This window comes from Chiloscyllium punctatum, chromosome 9 (genome assembly GCF_047496795.1).
Source record: "Chiloscyllium punctatum isolate Juve2018m chromosome 9, sChiPun1.3, whole genome shotgun sequence".
Classification (NCBI taxonomy): domain Eukaryota; kingdom Metazoa; phylum Chordata; class Chondrichthyes; order Orectolobiformes; family Hemiscylliidae; genus Chiloscyllium; species Chiloscyllium punctatum.
In genome coordinates, this window is record NC_092747.1 from 100,897,579 (window position 1) to 100,913,540 (window position 15,962).

Genomic DNA, 15,962 nt, shown 5'->3' on the forward strand with positions numbered 1-15,962 from the left:
GTCTGTATAATTCACTCACACGCACACACATGCACCCTCTCACAGACTTATACCCCTTTACACTCATACACATACTCTCTAATAGATACTTCTATTCCCCCCTGCGCACATGCACACAAGTTTTTGGGGTGAATTTATACTTGCAGAAATACATTTTATTTTGCTCAAAAAAAATGCATGAACCCATGGAAGATTCTATAAATACTTTTTTTTTTAAAAAGATTAGAATCAGTCTGAACATAGCCTCACACAGGACAATCTGTGCCCCATCTAACACCTTCAATGCATTATCTGGGCCAACATGGCATCTATTGTTAAAGTTCACTTGAGAATGTTGCTTTAAAGAAAGTTCTGGGATTACATATGAAAGAACTGAAACCAACATGCCCATTCTAAAAGAGGAGAGACTTAAACAATCCAGGTCTTTTTTAATATATAATTTCAGTTACATCACACTGGAGGCTTTTGCTATAAATTGTGTCCTACAAGCTTATACTCCACAACCACCTGAACAGCGAGCAGCATGCTGAAAGCTAGTGCTTCCAAATAAACCTGTTGGCCTAGAACGTGGTGTTGTGTGATTTGTAACTTTAAAAAAGTCAACATTCTGGAGCTGCACTGCAGAAGCGTTATGTCAGACCTCCACTTAATAAGTCATCCAATGTTGGAGGAGGTCTATCTACCTCAGGTAGATGCAAAAGATTGTATGGCTCGATCATGAGTGATAGTTATGTCTTGTCTCAAACCAATATCAGAGACATGACCAGATCCTCATCATTGTTTTTGAGAATTTACTGTGAAAACTGGCTGCCATATTTCCTGGATTTCAATAGTGATTACACTTTTGACTTGCATTCAGAGTTGCCTTTCATGATGTTTGTCTTTTAAATAGCCCTTATTTCAATTCCTGTGGTGACTAATCACTTAAAAGACAAGATTTTCCCAGTAACTGACTCAAAAAGATCACACAGGAATTCATGTTATAGCTTTTACTGTAATAAAAAAATTGTCTGAACATTAGTGTATCAGTTGCTGACTATAGAAAGAGATCTCTTATATTATAAAAGCCCATGTCTTGCTCATGTTGTAGTCTATTCTCCACAATGAGAGCTAGTCCAAATTTACAAGTTTCAAACAGGCTTGCTTCTCCCCATTTTAGCAGACTCAAAACATCCAGTGTCCAAAGTACCTTCCTTCAGACTGGAGAATCTCCAAACTAACTTCAAATCAACAAGGCACACTCCACTAACTCTTCACAATTGCATCAGGGTGAATCTTCCAGTGCACTTAATCCTATGTCCTCATCTCTTCAACCAGAAATCATGATTCTATTCGCATTTTACCAAGATGAAGACAGAACAGCTCTTCTGGTTCCCCATCTTGTCCTGGGACACACTCTTCAGGGACTCTGAACCAGATTGCATGCGACCCTGCAAATTTGCAAGATTCTGCTTGTTCACATTTAGATTGAAAGTAAGCATTTGATTTTTAATAAGATTTAGCCTGCTCCTCTAGACTTCATTGTGATCTGGTCACATTGAAGTAAAGTGGGGAACGTGACCTCCTGCAGAGACAAAACAATTTTTTTTTAAAAAACGTGGGTCAAGTCATAGCCATTTAAGAAAACCTTGCATTCCTGACTTTGTGAATATGCTAAAATAAAGTTATTTGTTTGTTGACCATTTCTCCTCCCCAGAACAAATAGCTCATATAAGAAATAGCATTGACTTTCCTGCAGATACCTTGAACGGCTGCTCTTTAGCTGCTGGGAGACATTTGTCAAATAGTCCACCAGAATGGTCCCTTCTGAAGGCGGTTGTGTCAAGGGTCAAACAGTGGTGTTATCCTACAGGGAGAAAAAGTGAGGAGTGCAGATGCTGGAGATCAGAGCTGAAAAGTGTGTTGCTGGAAAAGTGCAGCAGGTCAGGCAGCATCCAAGGAGCAGGAGAATCGATGTTTTGGGCATGAGCCCTTCTTCAGCTCATGCTCATTGCCAGAAATGTCGATTCTCCTGCTCCTTGGATGCTGCCTGACCTGCTGCACTTTCCCAGCAGCACATTTCCAGCTCATGCTTATTAAGAAACCTAGTTAACTATACAGTTATCCTAGAGATCAGACCAAACATCGGGAAAAATAACCATGTGTTTAGCTGTTTTTACAAAAAAAAAACAAAAATTAATTTAGAAGGATCAGCATGGGCCCTTAGTCTGGCAGCTGCTCATGTCACGAATCTGAATACTGGGATTACAAAAAGACATGAATTTCTATAGCTGTTCACTATTTCAAATCTACTTTGCTGCCAACTACTTAGGCAAGCACATTAATGAATGTAGGAACGATGAATCAAGAATAATGACAATGGTCTTTATTTTAAAAATATTTTATTATTGAAGTTTTTTTTAAACCTTATCCCCCCCCAAACAAACTTTCTCCTTCTATTCAACGCCAGTTGTCGAAAGTTAATACAACCACAAAACCCAAGGGAAATACAGTGAAACGAAGAAAAATCAAGCTGAGGCAAAAATGACGCAGCCACATTTGCCCCTTTGTTCAAAGTATAAACTTTGCAGCATCTTATAAAATTATATACATCCTTTAATGCTATTTACATATTCTTGCTGCCTTTTCTTGCCAAGCCATTACACTGAAGAACACTATAATTTAAACAGATTTGTAAACGATCCTGTTAGAAAGCCATTTTAAGATTAGAAATAAATAAAGATCATTATCTTTTCAGCATTTTCTGGTTATAAAAGTCAGATCCCAGTGGAGATTAGCTTATGGTTTCAAATGCCTTCTTTAAATCAGCCAGCCCAAGCCTGCACAGCCCATTATTAATATTAATTGCCACACCTCAAATGCATAATATTCCTAGTTGACTAGAAAAGCATTTTACCAATTTGACAATACATATGAAGAGTTACAGCACTATAGCAATAATGGTTGGAAACAAAAACTCCCACTACCTCCTCTCCTGCTTTCCAGCCAGCCCCATGAAATGAACAAAACACCTTCAGAAGTGACAACACCTACCTCCCCACTCCCTAACAGAACTACTCAAGTATGAAACAACTGTTGCTTTGAAGATTTCAGCATGCAGTGCTGAGCCTAAGTGTGGTTAAATTAAACTATTAAAGATTCCTGATCAGGTTAATACAGGAGGAGGTGTATTAGAAATTTTAAAAAAGTCACATCAATTTTTTTTAAAAACAAAAAAAATCAAAGATTCTTTATATATAAAAAACAAGAAATTCCATGATTTGAGTGCAGAATGAGATGTTCTACTCAGCAGCAGTGCCACTGTCTCTGTACAGTATCTATATATTTATATAAATATCTTTATTGCAGTAGTTTCAAACTGGAATGGAGTGCTAAAATAACTATACACTCAACAGTCAACCTTTTGGAGAATCAATCCAATTCCACAAGGCATTGGGAATTTCCAATGCGTCTACATGCTATTTTTGGCTATATTTACATACCAGCTTTAGCCTCACGATGATGCTAAAATTGAAGTGTAAATACAAAGTCAGATAAGCAATTACATTCCTAAAATACACATGGAACTGGCAGAAAAGTAAATTGGGACAGGACTCCCAAACTGCAGGAATTTCTTTTCCTGCAACTTTTGAAACAAGGACTTTGGAAAACAGGACCAAACCCCATTTCCTACTGTGGGGCAGGCCACATGTCAGCACATCATAGAGCTTGAAAGTTAATTTCAGAAAAAGGATCCTGTCAAGTCAGGAGTAAATCAGTTTGCCAAAAATCCAGTTTCCATTCACGGATTATAGAAAAGCACCCAAAATGTATGCTGATTCTGCAGTTCTGTGTTATCATTTATTATCTCATTAATTGCCTTAGCCAGTTTCTTTTTGTAGTTATACAGTTAAATTCAACACCCCATATCTTGCTGATGAGATGAGGACTTCAATAAAGCAATTTGATAACCTCAAGTATTAAAAGAAGGTCAAATTCCCTTTGGGTTCAGCAGAAAGTATTATCTGTATTAGTTCACACTGTGCCCTTTGTGGGATTTTTTTTCCTCCCCCAATGTCTTTGGCTACATTTACTAAACACTGTCAAGACCATTCAGTGCTTTGGTCAAAACATTAGAAAAAAAAAGGTTTAATGCTGTGAACTTGGCAGATGTAAATACCAGTATTAATCAACTACACTGTAGTGCAAGTGTGTCTATGAAATGGACGTGAGCTTAGTTTATACAATCAAGAAAACCTAAAACAAAGAAAAATTTAATTCCCATTAGAAATTTCTTAAAGCTTTCTAATTAAACACAGCTCATAATTCCCAGTGAATATGTACAAAATATACAGGGTTCCAATTTTAAACCCTTAAAATCAAGCCTGTGTTTTACATCAAAACTTCCTTTCTCTATACAGAAATATTGGAAGACCTGACAGCGAGATTACCATATACACAATGGTCGTCTGGTATTTTTGTTTGGGAAACAATGTCTTGTTTGCATAATGAACATCAGCCTCAGGGAGGATTCATCTTCTAGTTCTGGTGTCTTTTCATGTGCAGGGCTAAGTGGTCAGAGCGCGAAAAGCTGCGACTACACACTGTGCACTGGAAGGGTTTCGCCCCAGTGTGTTTACGGAAATGGCGAGTTAGTTCATCAGAACGTGCAAATCTCCAATCACAGCCTTCCCAGGTACACTTGTAAGGCTTCTCTCCTAGAATGAAAGGAATCAAACATTAATTATTTGGTAGCAATATTACCAATATTCTGCATGGACAGCATAAAAAAAAAGGCAGTTCCTTTGCACATTACTTCTTTAAGGATGTGATTGAGCTTTTAACGAAGCATCATTTTTCGAAAACAAGTTCATGTTGAACATTTGGAGTTGAGATACTGGACAGTGTTACAAACCAAAATCCATCTCTGATATTCAAACTGAAGAATGTGCTTGATCACAAGTAACAGGTAGAAACTATAATGTCACTTATATAGGGAAAACAACATCCAAAATATTGCATATGCTGGAAATTTGAAATAAACCCAGAAAACTGAAAATATTCAACAAGTCAGGCAGCATCTGTACAGAAAAAAAATAGGGCCAGTGTTTTTGATGTTTCACCAAAACTGCAGGGAGAAATGGATAAATAGGGGGGGGGGGAAAAGTAGAACATGAAAAGAATACGAAGACCAGATAACAAACTTCGTTTCAAGACAACTCCTGTTGAATAACCAGCATTGGGTGGGGATAAACGGGCTAAGTGGTCTCCTTCACTGCTTTAAAGTTGTAAAGCCAAAATTCACACATGTATAGTAGCAGGTTTAATGTCAGATTTCATGAAATGGGATTCAGAGAACAGCTAGTGCATTTACCTGTAGTTAAAATGGTCTGATTTTACATATTTAAATTCTATGAAAACTATGACACTGTAAACAAACCAACAGATCTAGTGATATGCCATTAAGGAGTGAATTTGGCCAGTTTCTTGGATTCCATCCCACAAGGAACTACCCTGGAAATTATGAACATTACTCTCACTCAACAGTTGGTCAAGAAACAAAGAATAACCAATTATTGAATAGCATCTCAACTTTCAAGAACAAAGTCCATTTATGAAGATGAAACATAATACTTCCAAAAAAAAAATTGGTGCATCCTAATTTATTGTAGTTATTTCCCATGCATTGGAAATTTTCCACAAATGTGTATACTTACAAGTTTTCCCTAGATGATGGATGCAAAAAAGAAAGAATTTTACATATAATTTAGTACAAGCAAAACTTTAAATTTATTTGGGAGGGTTTGAGCTATAAAGGAGAAGCATTCCAGAAGAAGTGGACCAGAAATGACACAGGCGGGATCTTAGAAGCTGACACATCAGATGCCAATGTCCAATGATATGAAATGTGCCCTGAACTGAAGGCGCATAGTGGCCAACATGGAGGCTGTTTGAGGCAAGCCGCAAGCAAACCATCAAGCCTAGTTTCACCAACATGTCATTTCTGAGCTTGCAAGATCACAGCCAAAATATTAATGAGCTGTGCAGGGCCTGAAACAAGGTCCTTAACAAGTAAGGAATATCAGTTGGCAACTTGCCACTACCCAGTGAAGACTGCCCAAAGTCATTTGCAAAAATCATTTTTAAAAAATGGGGAGAATGATCTGAACATCAAGTTGGGCCTCACTGGATTTCAGGCCAATTAGACCGCACATCTCACCATAGTGCACATTACTCAGGCCTCTATAAAAATGTTCTGGAGTCACATTTTTCTCAGAAACGAGTGAAACTTGAACCTAGACCTCCTGGCCCAAAGTAGGGGCACTACCCCTACACCATAGAGCCTGAAATCACATTAAAGATTGGTCAGATTGATTTTTAGATCTGGAGTATAAATTCCACTAATGAGACAACTTCCCAATTAAAACAAAAATTGAAATAGAGACAATTCTCATTCCAAGTGACCAACCACCCTTGTGAAATTATTAAGGGAACATAAGTGACATCTCCCAGTCACCTAAAGTTGTTTGATTTACATAACTGCAAATAATATTATAATATCTGGTTAATCTTCTTAATCCTAACAGCATTGTAACCATTTATAGATCTACATAAAATGCAGAGGAAGATTATAGCTGTACTTGAAGGAGATAGTTGATGCAATCTTGGTTTAGGCATGATCCTATAGTGTCATTAGAATATCCATTTGTTTCATTAAAAAAAAAGTCTTATTGAACCTACCGTTTCCAATAATTTTCTTGAAAATCTTTTCTATTAGGTTAGCCAACTGCAAGCTGCTGGGGACAATATCATAACCTAGCCTACTGAACCACTTTATGAAACATCACAATCAAATGTATTTTAGATACAAATACTATGATGACTGTTCTGAAACCTGGGTGATGCTATGATAAAATGGTTGGATGTAGTATCAGGAATACAAAATTCATGATTCAATGACCACAGAAATGCACAATACATAACCTTGCCCCAACATGAGACATTGGTAGATAAGCGGGAGGCTGGGAGAACACAAGTAAGCCAGGCAGCATCGTGAGACTTCAGCAGAGAACAGATCATCTTAACACATGAAAGAATGGAAGATAACTCCATATTAGTAAACAAGCATGCTACAGAAGTTTTAGACATTCCTATATACAATGTTTCTATTCAGTTCCAATTTAAAATTCCATTAAAGAAAATCTAAAATTAAAAAACCCTGCCAACGATCTTATGGCCATTCAAATAAAAGATAGTTTGGATTGAGGAAAAGAGTTTGAAACTCAATGCTACTATACTTTCAACAAAATTGATGATTCCCAATAATATTTCTGCATCCTGTGACATCAGTTTTACATGAACTGGTTACAGTGGCATTTACAGTCAGATCAGATGAAATTCTGCAAAAATTCAGAGTTCCCTTCACTGTTAACATTTTTTGGTGAATATCGATGGATTGCACATGGAGGGAATTTTGACTATTTAAAACAAAACAACTCCACATGCAATTCATGTGATGACTTGTAAGATAAGCTAGAAAACACTCTAGTGGAAACCCTGACACTTCAACTAACAACAAACTGAGTCACAAATCTATACTGATGGAATCAGAGCAGGGCAGTAGGCTAAGAACTAAAGCATTCAATCGAATTGCTTAGGCTTTACTTCATGTCTAACCTCAAATGGCATTTCATGAAAAAAGGAATTAATAGGTAATGTGGGATGGAATCTGATATGGCCGGTTCAAAGTGCAGGTGCTTTGTAGAATATAGAAAGTGCTTTTTTGTCATTGCTAATAATGAACACAAAAATAATAGGATTTGGATTTGTTACCTTCAATATCTCAAAGGCCAAGACTCTGCTTTCAAAATTGGTAACTATTGCAGATTCTGAGGTTCTACATACTAGCAGGACAACTAGTATAAAAACTAGGCACTTAAAACTGTTGGGCTTCACTGTATGCAGCTTCTTACACAAAAAAATTAACCACAAGCACATTTGAAAACAAACTGCAGTAAAAATACTGCTATAGAACAAATCAAATACGAAGTTAAAAATCAATATTAGTACATATCCCAAGATATGGCTTGGTGAATTAAATAGTACAGTTTTGCCATAATAGGGGTATTATCAACAGTGAGACATGCAATGTGTGCGCCATAGATACAGAAGCACAAAATTACTCTATTCATACTGCATAATATTTCTTCCAGTATCAGATTCAGGACCAAGTATTACATACTTGCCCGCCCACCCACTTGGAGGTTGGCTGGCTAACCGACCACCCTCCCACTCAGCCCTGAATGCATCCTTATGAAAAGGGGTCGGGCAAGCACCAAAATGAACATTTTCACCACTATACGTAACTAAATAAGTGCCAGCCAGCTTGTTAAAAAACACAAATGATCCAAGTAGTATGTTAGTTATGCCATTGAATGGTTGACTTGGGCAGGTGAGACTGTGTAAATCCATTTTGTCCAAAAACCAGATGTTTGAAACAAAAAGGAAGAAAGGTGGAGAGTGAGAAGAGAGGAGAAAGGTACTATCTTCAGGATGCTTTTTGCCCACTGGGGCACCCCTGTGCCCCTCAGGAAGACACTGCTTCCTTCCTTCCTATTCACATGTACCTTCAAACTCAAACCCTTTCACCGTCTTTCCTCTTTCATTTACAGTATATGGAGTTTTGCATGACCTTAATCCTGCACAGCACATCTCAGCCACAGAGAATTTGTGAAAAGACTCAGCATGGTCAAACGCTGCAATCGATTTATTTAAAAGTGTCTCAGACAGCAATTACTGAACTAACAATCAGCTTTGCTGACATTAATGAAGGATCACTGATGGGCCAGGTAACCAAGAGTTCTTCCAACAGTTCCACTGGGGTCAAATGAGATTTCCAGTTTAATGTCTCATCAGGATAGCACTGACAATTTTTAAAAAAATAAGTGATTTAGAGAAGCATACACGGGCTCGAAATAGTAGTGTGAGAAACAAAAGTCATGTTACAATCATTCAATAAGAAAAATCACTCACGCTTAATATGGCTGTATACCTTTGCAGCCAAATAGTATTTTTTTTCCCCCACTGAAAGACAAGTGAGCAATTTCAATTTTTACTGAAAAAGTGAGGTGTTCAAAGGATTTGAGAGACTATTATTCTTCTGTATGCTGATGGGATGGTATGTAAAAACCAAATACAGTACTTAATGTGCACTGAAGACTGCTGACTTAGCATACCTGCATTGATCTACCAAAAACAAAACCAATCTGTTACACAATTTCCCTCTTCGGCAAGTTTTGAAAAACTCCATAAACCAAAATCATTTAAAAGTGCCCAGTGCATTTCCTGATAAATACGTTAAGGCTCTGGACTGGATTCATTTCCTGAAGTGCACATCCACCTTGCAAAAAATCTGCGCCGTTTTAAAGTGAAATTAAGTTAACCTTATTCTCTGAATTTCAATCTCAAACCCCATCCCCAGAGTTGTGACATATGTGATTCAGGATAATTCACACCATGGGGAACAAAACTTCCCATAATGCACCACAAAATTCCTGTCCAACATGCACTACTGGCCACCACATTCTGTAGAAGAGGGCAAAAGCTCCTTTACTTAGAGAGAAAAAACACTACTTAACAACCCTAAGGCTAGAAAAACATCATAAGACTTTCAGAGACAAAAGCTGTGGCATGCAGACTGTTTAGACTGCCAGAGTGTGCTAAATGCCCTTTCCAAGATACAATGAATAACAGATCATCTCAGAAAACTCCAAATTGTACTTTGATAATGATCTTCCAAAGCTTACTTGCACCAGGAGCCTTAATTACGAAGATACATACGCAATGATCAAACAACTGCACATAGCTTGAAAATAACTGCAAATTTAATGATTTTGATCAGAGACTTTTGTTGGTCTTAAAGAGCCAGTCTCTATTTTTGTTTGCAAAACTCAATTCAGCATTAAATTTTACCTGAAGGGTGTATCCTCCACCTTGTTTTTCTGGTTGCTACAGATCAAATGAATGCAGTCAACATGCCAGCAGGACCACACGTCTTAGAAACCTACACAACAACATTTTCTCATACACCCTTCAGCCTTGTTGTCGAGGTAAAAACGGACAGTAAATAAAATTGATACAGAGAGAGGTCATCCTTTCAGTTTGCAGTACTTACATATAATACTTCAAATTGCAATAAACAAAAAAAAAAATTATTTCCTTTCCTCACTAATCTGTTACTTTTTTCTGGATTTGGCCAGAAGACCAGATCATTTTCAGTATTTTAAAATGAAAACAAATTGCAGCCATGTGGATCTAGAGCAAAACTGAAAATTTAAAAAAAAGGTATGACAGGTCAGTTACTGTACTTGTTTTGAACTTCAGTCAAGATACACAAAACTAGTGCCTCTCAGCAGAAGGGAACAGAAATAAAAGCCTTGCTGCACAACACTATTGTGGATTTGTACACATTGACTTGAGAGCGTTACGATTTTATTTGGTTCCACCCCCTCAGCCACCAAGTATGCACATGGATGCTTAAAAAATGTTGATCAAATGTGTCCAGCTACAGACTTTTTTTCCCCCCCTTTACTTCAACAGGCAATGCCTGGTTAAGACCACTTGAGAGTTGCAAGTTAGCCAGGAAAGACCTAAAGAGAGAGAGAGAGAGAGAGAGAGAGAGAGAGAGAGAGAGAGAGAGAGTTAAGAGCCAGGAGGGGACATGAAAATTCATTGGCAGATAAGATCAAGGAAAACCCCAAGTCTTTCTCTAGGTATATCAGGGATAAAAGAATGACTAGAGTAAGATTTGGGCCAATCATGCCTAGTATTGGGAAAGTTGTGTGGGGGGTCAGGGGATGTAAGGAAGTGCTAAATGAATACTTTTCATCAGTATTCACACTAGAAAAAGAAGATGTGGCTCAAGGAGAACATGGAGATACAGACTACTAGGCTAGATGGGATTGAGGTGCATAAGGAGGTGTTAGCAATTCTGAAAAAGTAGATACGTCCCCTTGGCCAGATAGGATTTATCCTAGGATTCTATGGAAAGCCAGGGAGGAGATTGCAGAGCCTTTGGCTTCGATCTTTATGTCGTCATCGTCTACAGGAATAGTGCCAGAAGACTAGAGGATAGCAAATGTTGCCCCCTTGTTCAAGAAGGGGAGTAAAGACAACCCTGAAAATTATAGACCCTACTTCAGTTGTGGGTAAAGTGTTGGAAAGGGTTATAGAGATAGGATTTATAATCATCTCAAAAGGAATAAATTGATTAGGGATAGTCAACACAGTTTTGTCAAGGATAGGTTGTACTTCACTAACCTTACTGAGTTCTTTGAGAAGGTGACCAAACCAGTGGATGAAGGTAAAGCAATTGATGTGGTGTATATAGATTTCAATAAGGCATTTGATAAGGTTCCTCACATTAGGCTATTGCACAAAATACACAGAGGCATGGGATTGAGGGTGATTTACTGGATTGGAGCAGAAATTGGTTAGCTGAAAGACAGAGGGTGGTGGCTGATGGGAAATATTCATCCCAGAGTTCAGTTAATAGTGGGCTACCACAAGTATGTGTTTTAGATCCACTGTTTGCCATTTTTATAAATTACCTGGATGAGGCATAGAAGAATGGGTTAGTAAATTTGTGGATGACACTAAGGTCAGCAGAGTTGTGGATAGTGACGAAGGATGTTCTAGGTTACAGAGAGACAGATAACCTGCAGAGCTGGGCTAAGAGGTGACAAGTAGAGTTTAATGTGGAAAAGAGAGAGGGGATTCACTTTGGAAGAAGTAACACGAATGCAGAGAACTCGACTAATGGTAAGATTTTTGATAGCGTAAATGAATAGAGAGATCAGTGTCCAGATCCTTGAAAGTTGCCACCCAGGTTGATAGTGTTGTTAAGGAGGCAAACGGGGTGTTAGCTTTTATTATTTAACAGATTGAGTTTCAGAACCATGAGATCATGCTGCACCTGTCCAAACCTCTGGTGCAGCTGCATTTGGAGGTTTGCCTACAGTTTTGGCCACCACATTATAAGAAGGATGTGGAAGCTTTGGAAAGGGTTCAGAGGAGATTTACTAGGATGTTGCTTGGTATGGAGGGGAGTTCTTTGAGGAAAGGCTGAGGGACTGGAGGTTGTTTTTGTTGGAGAAGGTGGAGAGGTAACTTAATTGAGACAGAAGATAATCAGAGGGTAAGACCGAGTGCACACTGAGAGCCTTTTTCCTCAACTTTAAATTGAAGGGGGATTCATATAGGACAGAAGTCAGAGGTAGTTTCTGTACTCAGTAGTAGGGGTGTAGAATGCCCTGCCTGCAACAGTAGTAGACTTGCCAACTTTAAGGACACTTAAAATAGTCATTGGATAGGCCAATGGGCAAAAACAGAATAGTATAGAGGTTAGATGGGCTTGCAAATTGTTTCCACTGGTTGACAATATCAAGGGCTGAAGGGCCTGTACTGCGCTGTAATGTTCTATGTTGTGTTCTAAAACTGACATTCCCAAAAATCGGAATCAAATTCTTAATGCTACTAAATCCCATGCACCAAATCAAATAGAAGTTTTAAGAGAAACACCGCAGAAAAGAGAATGAAACTTGATGTCTAGTGTTATAATTTAAAAGGTCTTTACTGTTGCACAAATAATGAAAAAAAAACTGAGTGTTGCTGTTTGGACTTAAGCAGTTGTCTTTTCCCTCTGATATTAAAAAGATTTGCTTTGCAGCCTCTACTTATTCTGTGTGGTTATTTTGAAATGTCAAATGTCAATCATCACACTCTTGAAAACATCTTATTTTCCTTCCATTTTAAATAATAAAAGCTTATAGAAAAACAAACATTCAGTGTGTCTGACACTATTTCAGAAACACTCAAGTGGTCTGCTTCCCCATTGGCTTTTCATTTCTATGATCCTGGTTTCCTTTAGAGTGCTCATTTCCCCCTGCAGTACACTGACAAGAGCAGTATCCCATCTCATTGTAAAAACATCATGCTGTCTGGGCACACCTGTAGTTACATGTTAGATGAAGCAGAGAAGGCAGTCAGTAACAGCTGCTTGCATACTCACCTTTAAATGGAATTACAAACTGATTATGGAGTACAACCAGCTCTAAATTAATTCAGATGTTATGTACACTCATTTAACTTGTACATTAACTTTGTGTCATACTAAGGAGAAAGTACTTAGACGAATCTTAAAACATCATTTTATAGAAACGAGGTCAGGTATATAGGCCACGGTCAGAAACTTTGCAGTGCTTGACCACAGATGGTTGAAAGTAAATGTTTGACGTGCATGGTTTGGTCAGTTTCACTGTTGATTCATGGCGTTCATATTGTTTTAGCTGCAAATTTCACTATTTTGGTAAAAAGCTATGGTTTATACGAACACTTACAACATCAGTTAAATGTGGTAACGATTAATAAAAATTTTAGTCACTTATTTGTATATGCGGTTAAGAGCTTATGCAGAAATGAGTAAAATATGACAGATCTAAACTCATGGGGAAATTTGCTTTTCACTTGGATCAAGTTGGATGGTCATGTTAGTGTCACAATGAAACCATTATCCAGGATCACATTTATATTAGAATTTGCTATTCACATTTAGTAACTGTTGAAAATTGTTTAATAATAACTGGGGACATTAATGTGCACTCTATTGTACTTGTCATACTCTTGAGATGTTCAATATTACCTTAATGTGGTTGGGACAGTTACATTTATCACTGTTATTGGAGAAGAAAATCAGGCAGATTGCAAAACTGGCTACTGATTCACCATCACCCATTGTGCATTATTCTCAAAAGCTATCCAGTGCAGAAACTGGTAGGAGGAAAAAAAAGAAAAAAGTCAACCTTGTGCCAATATACCAGCTGTGAAAAGGCTCAGTCCCAAAATCAGCTTCTACAGCCAAAACAGACAACACTTAATCCAGAGGTGGCAATCCTGGGGACAGTTTGGGGTTTCCATTGCAAACTAGAGTTAAACCTCAAAGGTTGGGTAGGATCAATCTCACTCAAATTCATCAACTCCTTTCTTGCTCCAATCTGACCAATTGTAAACTTACTGGTTGAAGGTAAGCCAAAACAAAAAACCTTAAACCAGCAACATCCATTTTAAAAACTACAGACATGACTGATGATGGGATTGAGAACTTTTTTTTAAACTGGAGTCCTGTGCAGAGGCAGCAACAGCTTACCTTCCAGGCAAAAAACCGAGAAAATGCTCATCGTTATTACATTTTAAATTTACAGCTTTAATATGTAGCAGGATGCTACGTCCTTGCTAACCGTAAACTTGCCACTGAGTCAGGGGAGTGTTCCGAGTCCTGAGCAAAGCCTTCTGTGTACCACCATAACAGCTACTTCACACCAACCTCCCTGGAGTGAGGAGGCATTAAAGACAGAACAGGCTACGGCTCTTTACTCTGGAAAGGAGACAACCTTGAAAACAATTAATGGTTTGAGAGGGTAGATATAGAGAAATGCAAGTAGTGACCCATTCTATATCAGTGATAAGAAAGTTTCACTTTACTCAAACCTTCACCGGACAAAGTGAATTAAAGAAACAAAAACTTGCAATTGATGCAAGTCTATTGACAGTGAGGCCCTTACTGTTAATAAAGGCTTGGCACCAGAAAACACTGCTCTCGTGAGCATTATAGGGGTTGATGCTATTTTCAGTGTTTGCTCTACTAATTTAACATTGAAAATGAAGCATTTTTAGATTTTAAATTCCTGCTGAAATGCTATAAACAGAAACACAGTCACAAGAATGCTTTTTAACGTAAGCATTTACGGTTAAATTGGAGTTCAGATGTTCTCTCAAGTCTACCTCTTCATCCAATTTCATTTGGATAAGGGTTTGGAGGGATATGGGCTGGGTGCTGGCAGGTGGGACTAGATTGGGTTGGAATATCTGGTTGGCATGGACCAAAGGGTCCGTTTCCATGCGATACATCTCTATGACTCTACTCTCCAATACAATGCAATTCTGGAAAACCTGCATACTATAGGCTCAAGCATCCAAAACCTTAAGCAATGAATCTCCTTGTATTTGCACACCATTGTTTCATCCAATGAACTGCTGCTCTGATTTTTAAAAAAAAAAGTACACCCTGGGTCTATGTAGACCACACTCACCAGCATTTCTGGCATTGTTGCTCATTTCCTAGTGCGCCGTAGGGCTGTCCTCAAATAACATGCCAAATATCAAAACAATGCAAGCTCAGATGTCAGTTATCTCTATTTTAAACCCAAATACCCTCATAAGATATTAAGAGCAGTAAACAGTAGATTTTAAAGAAAGTCTTACCAGTGTGAGTTCTCAAATGTGCTTTTAAGTGGGAACTTTTGGTGTACACTTTAGAACAACCTAGAAAACAGAACATTAAAAGGTTAAATGCACGTTTCATCTACACACTCAGAATATTGTTACACACTAGTGATTGGAGAAGATTTGTAGCTCAGGCTGACTACAAGTATGCATGCAAGCTTGCTGAGCTTGATGGTTCGTTTTGAGATGTTTCAGACCTAGTGACCATACGAAGGTTACATCCGTGTGTGTCTCGGGTGAAACACAAGTGGTATAAATAGAGAGGGGGTCATAAGTCTTGGTTTCTTAGGGTGGATGATGTCATTTCTAGGTTTTCTTTTCTAAGGGAAGGTAGAAAGGATCTAAATCAACGTGTTTATTGATGGAGCTCTGGTTAGAATGCCGTACCTTTAAGAATTCTCACGCATGCCTTTGTTTTGCTTGTCCTAGGGGGTGTGTTGTCCCAATCAAAGTGGTGTCCTTCTTTCTCTGTATGTATAGAAACTAGGGATAGTGGGTCATGCCTTTTGGTGGCTAATTGGTGTTAGTGTATCCTGGTGGCAAGTTTTGGCTAGTTTGTCCGATGTAGTGTGTTTTTTTAAAAAAAAAAAGTTCTTGTATGGTATTTTGTAAATTGTTAGTTTTGCTGGTAGTATCTAATGGAT

General features: G+C 38.1%; 1 protein-coding gene across 1 annotated transcript in view; it reads right to left on the reverse strand.

Moving 5' to 3' along the window:
* Window positions 1-2,364: 2,364 nt before the first annotated feature.
* The window catches only part of LOC140481566 (Krueppel-like factor 5), a 32,018-nt gene continuing 18,420 nt past the window's right edge, over window positions 2,365-15,962 (reverse strand). Inside the window, exons 3-4 of the mRNA XM_072577976.1 lie at window positions 15,298-15,357; window positions 2,365-4,697 (exon numbers count right to left, since the gene is read on the reverse strand). Of these exons, the coding sequence (XP_072434077.1) occupies window positions 4,519-4,697; window positions 15,298-15,357 (239 nt within the window). The 3' untranslated portion in view covers window positions 2,365-4,518. The remainder of the gene's footprint in view (window positions 4,698-15,297; window positions 15,358-15,962) is intronic.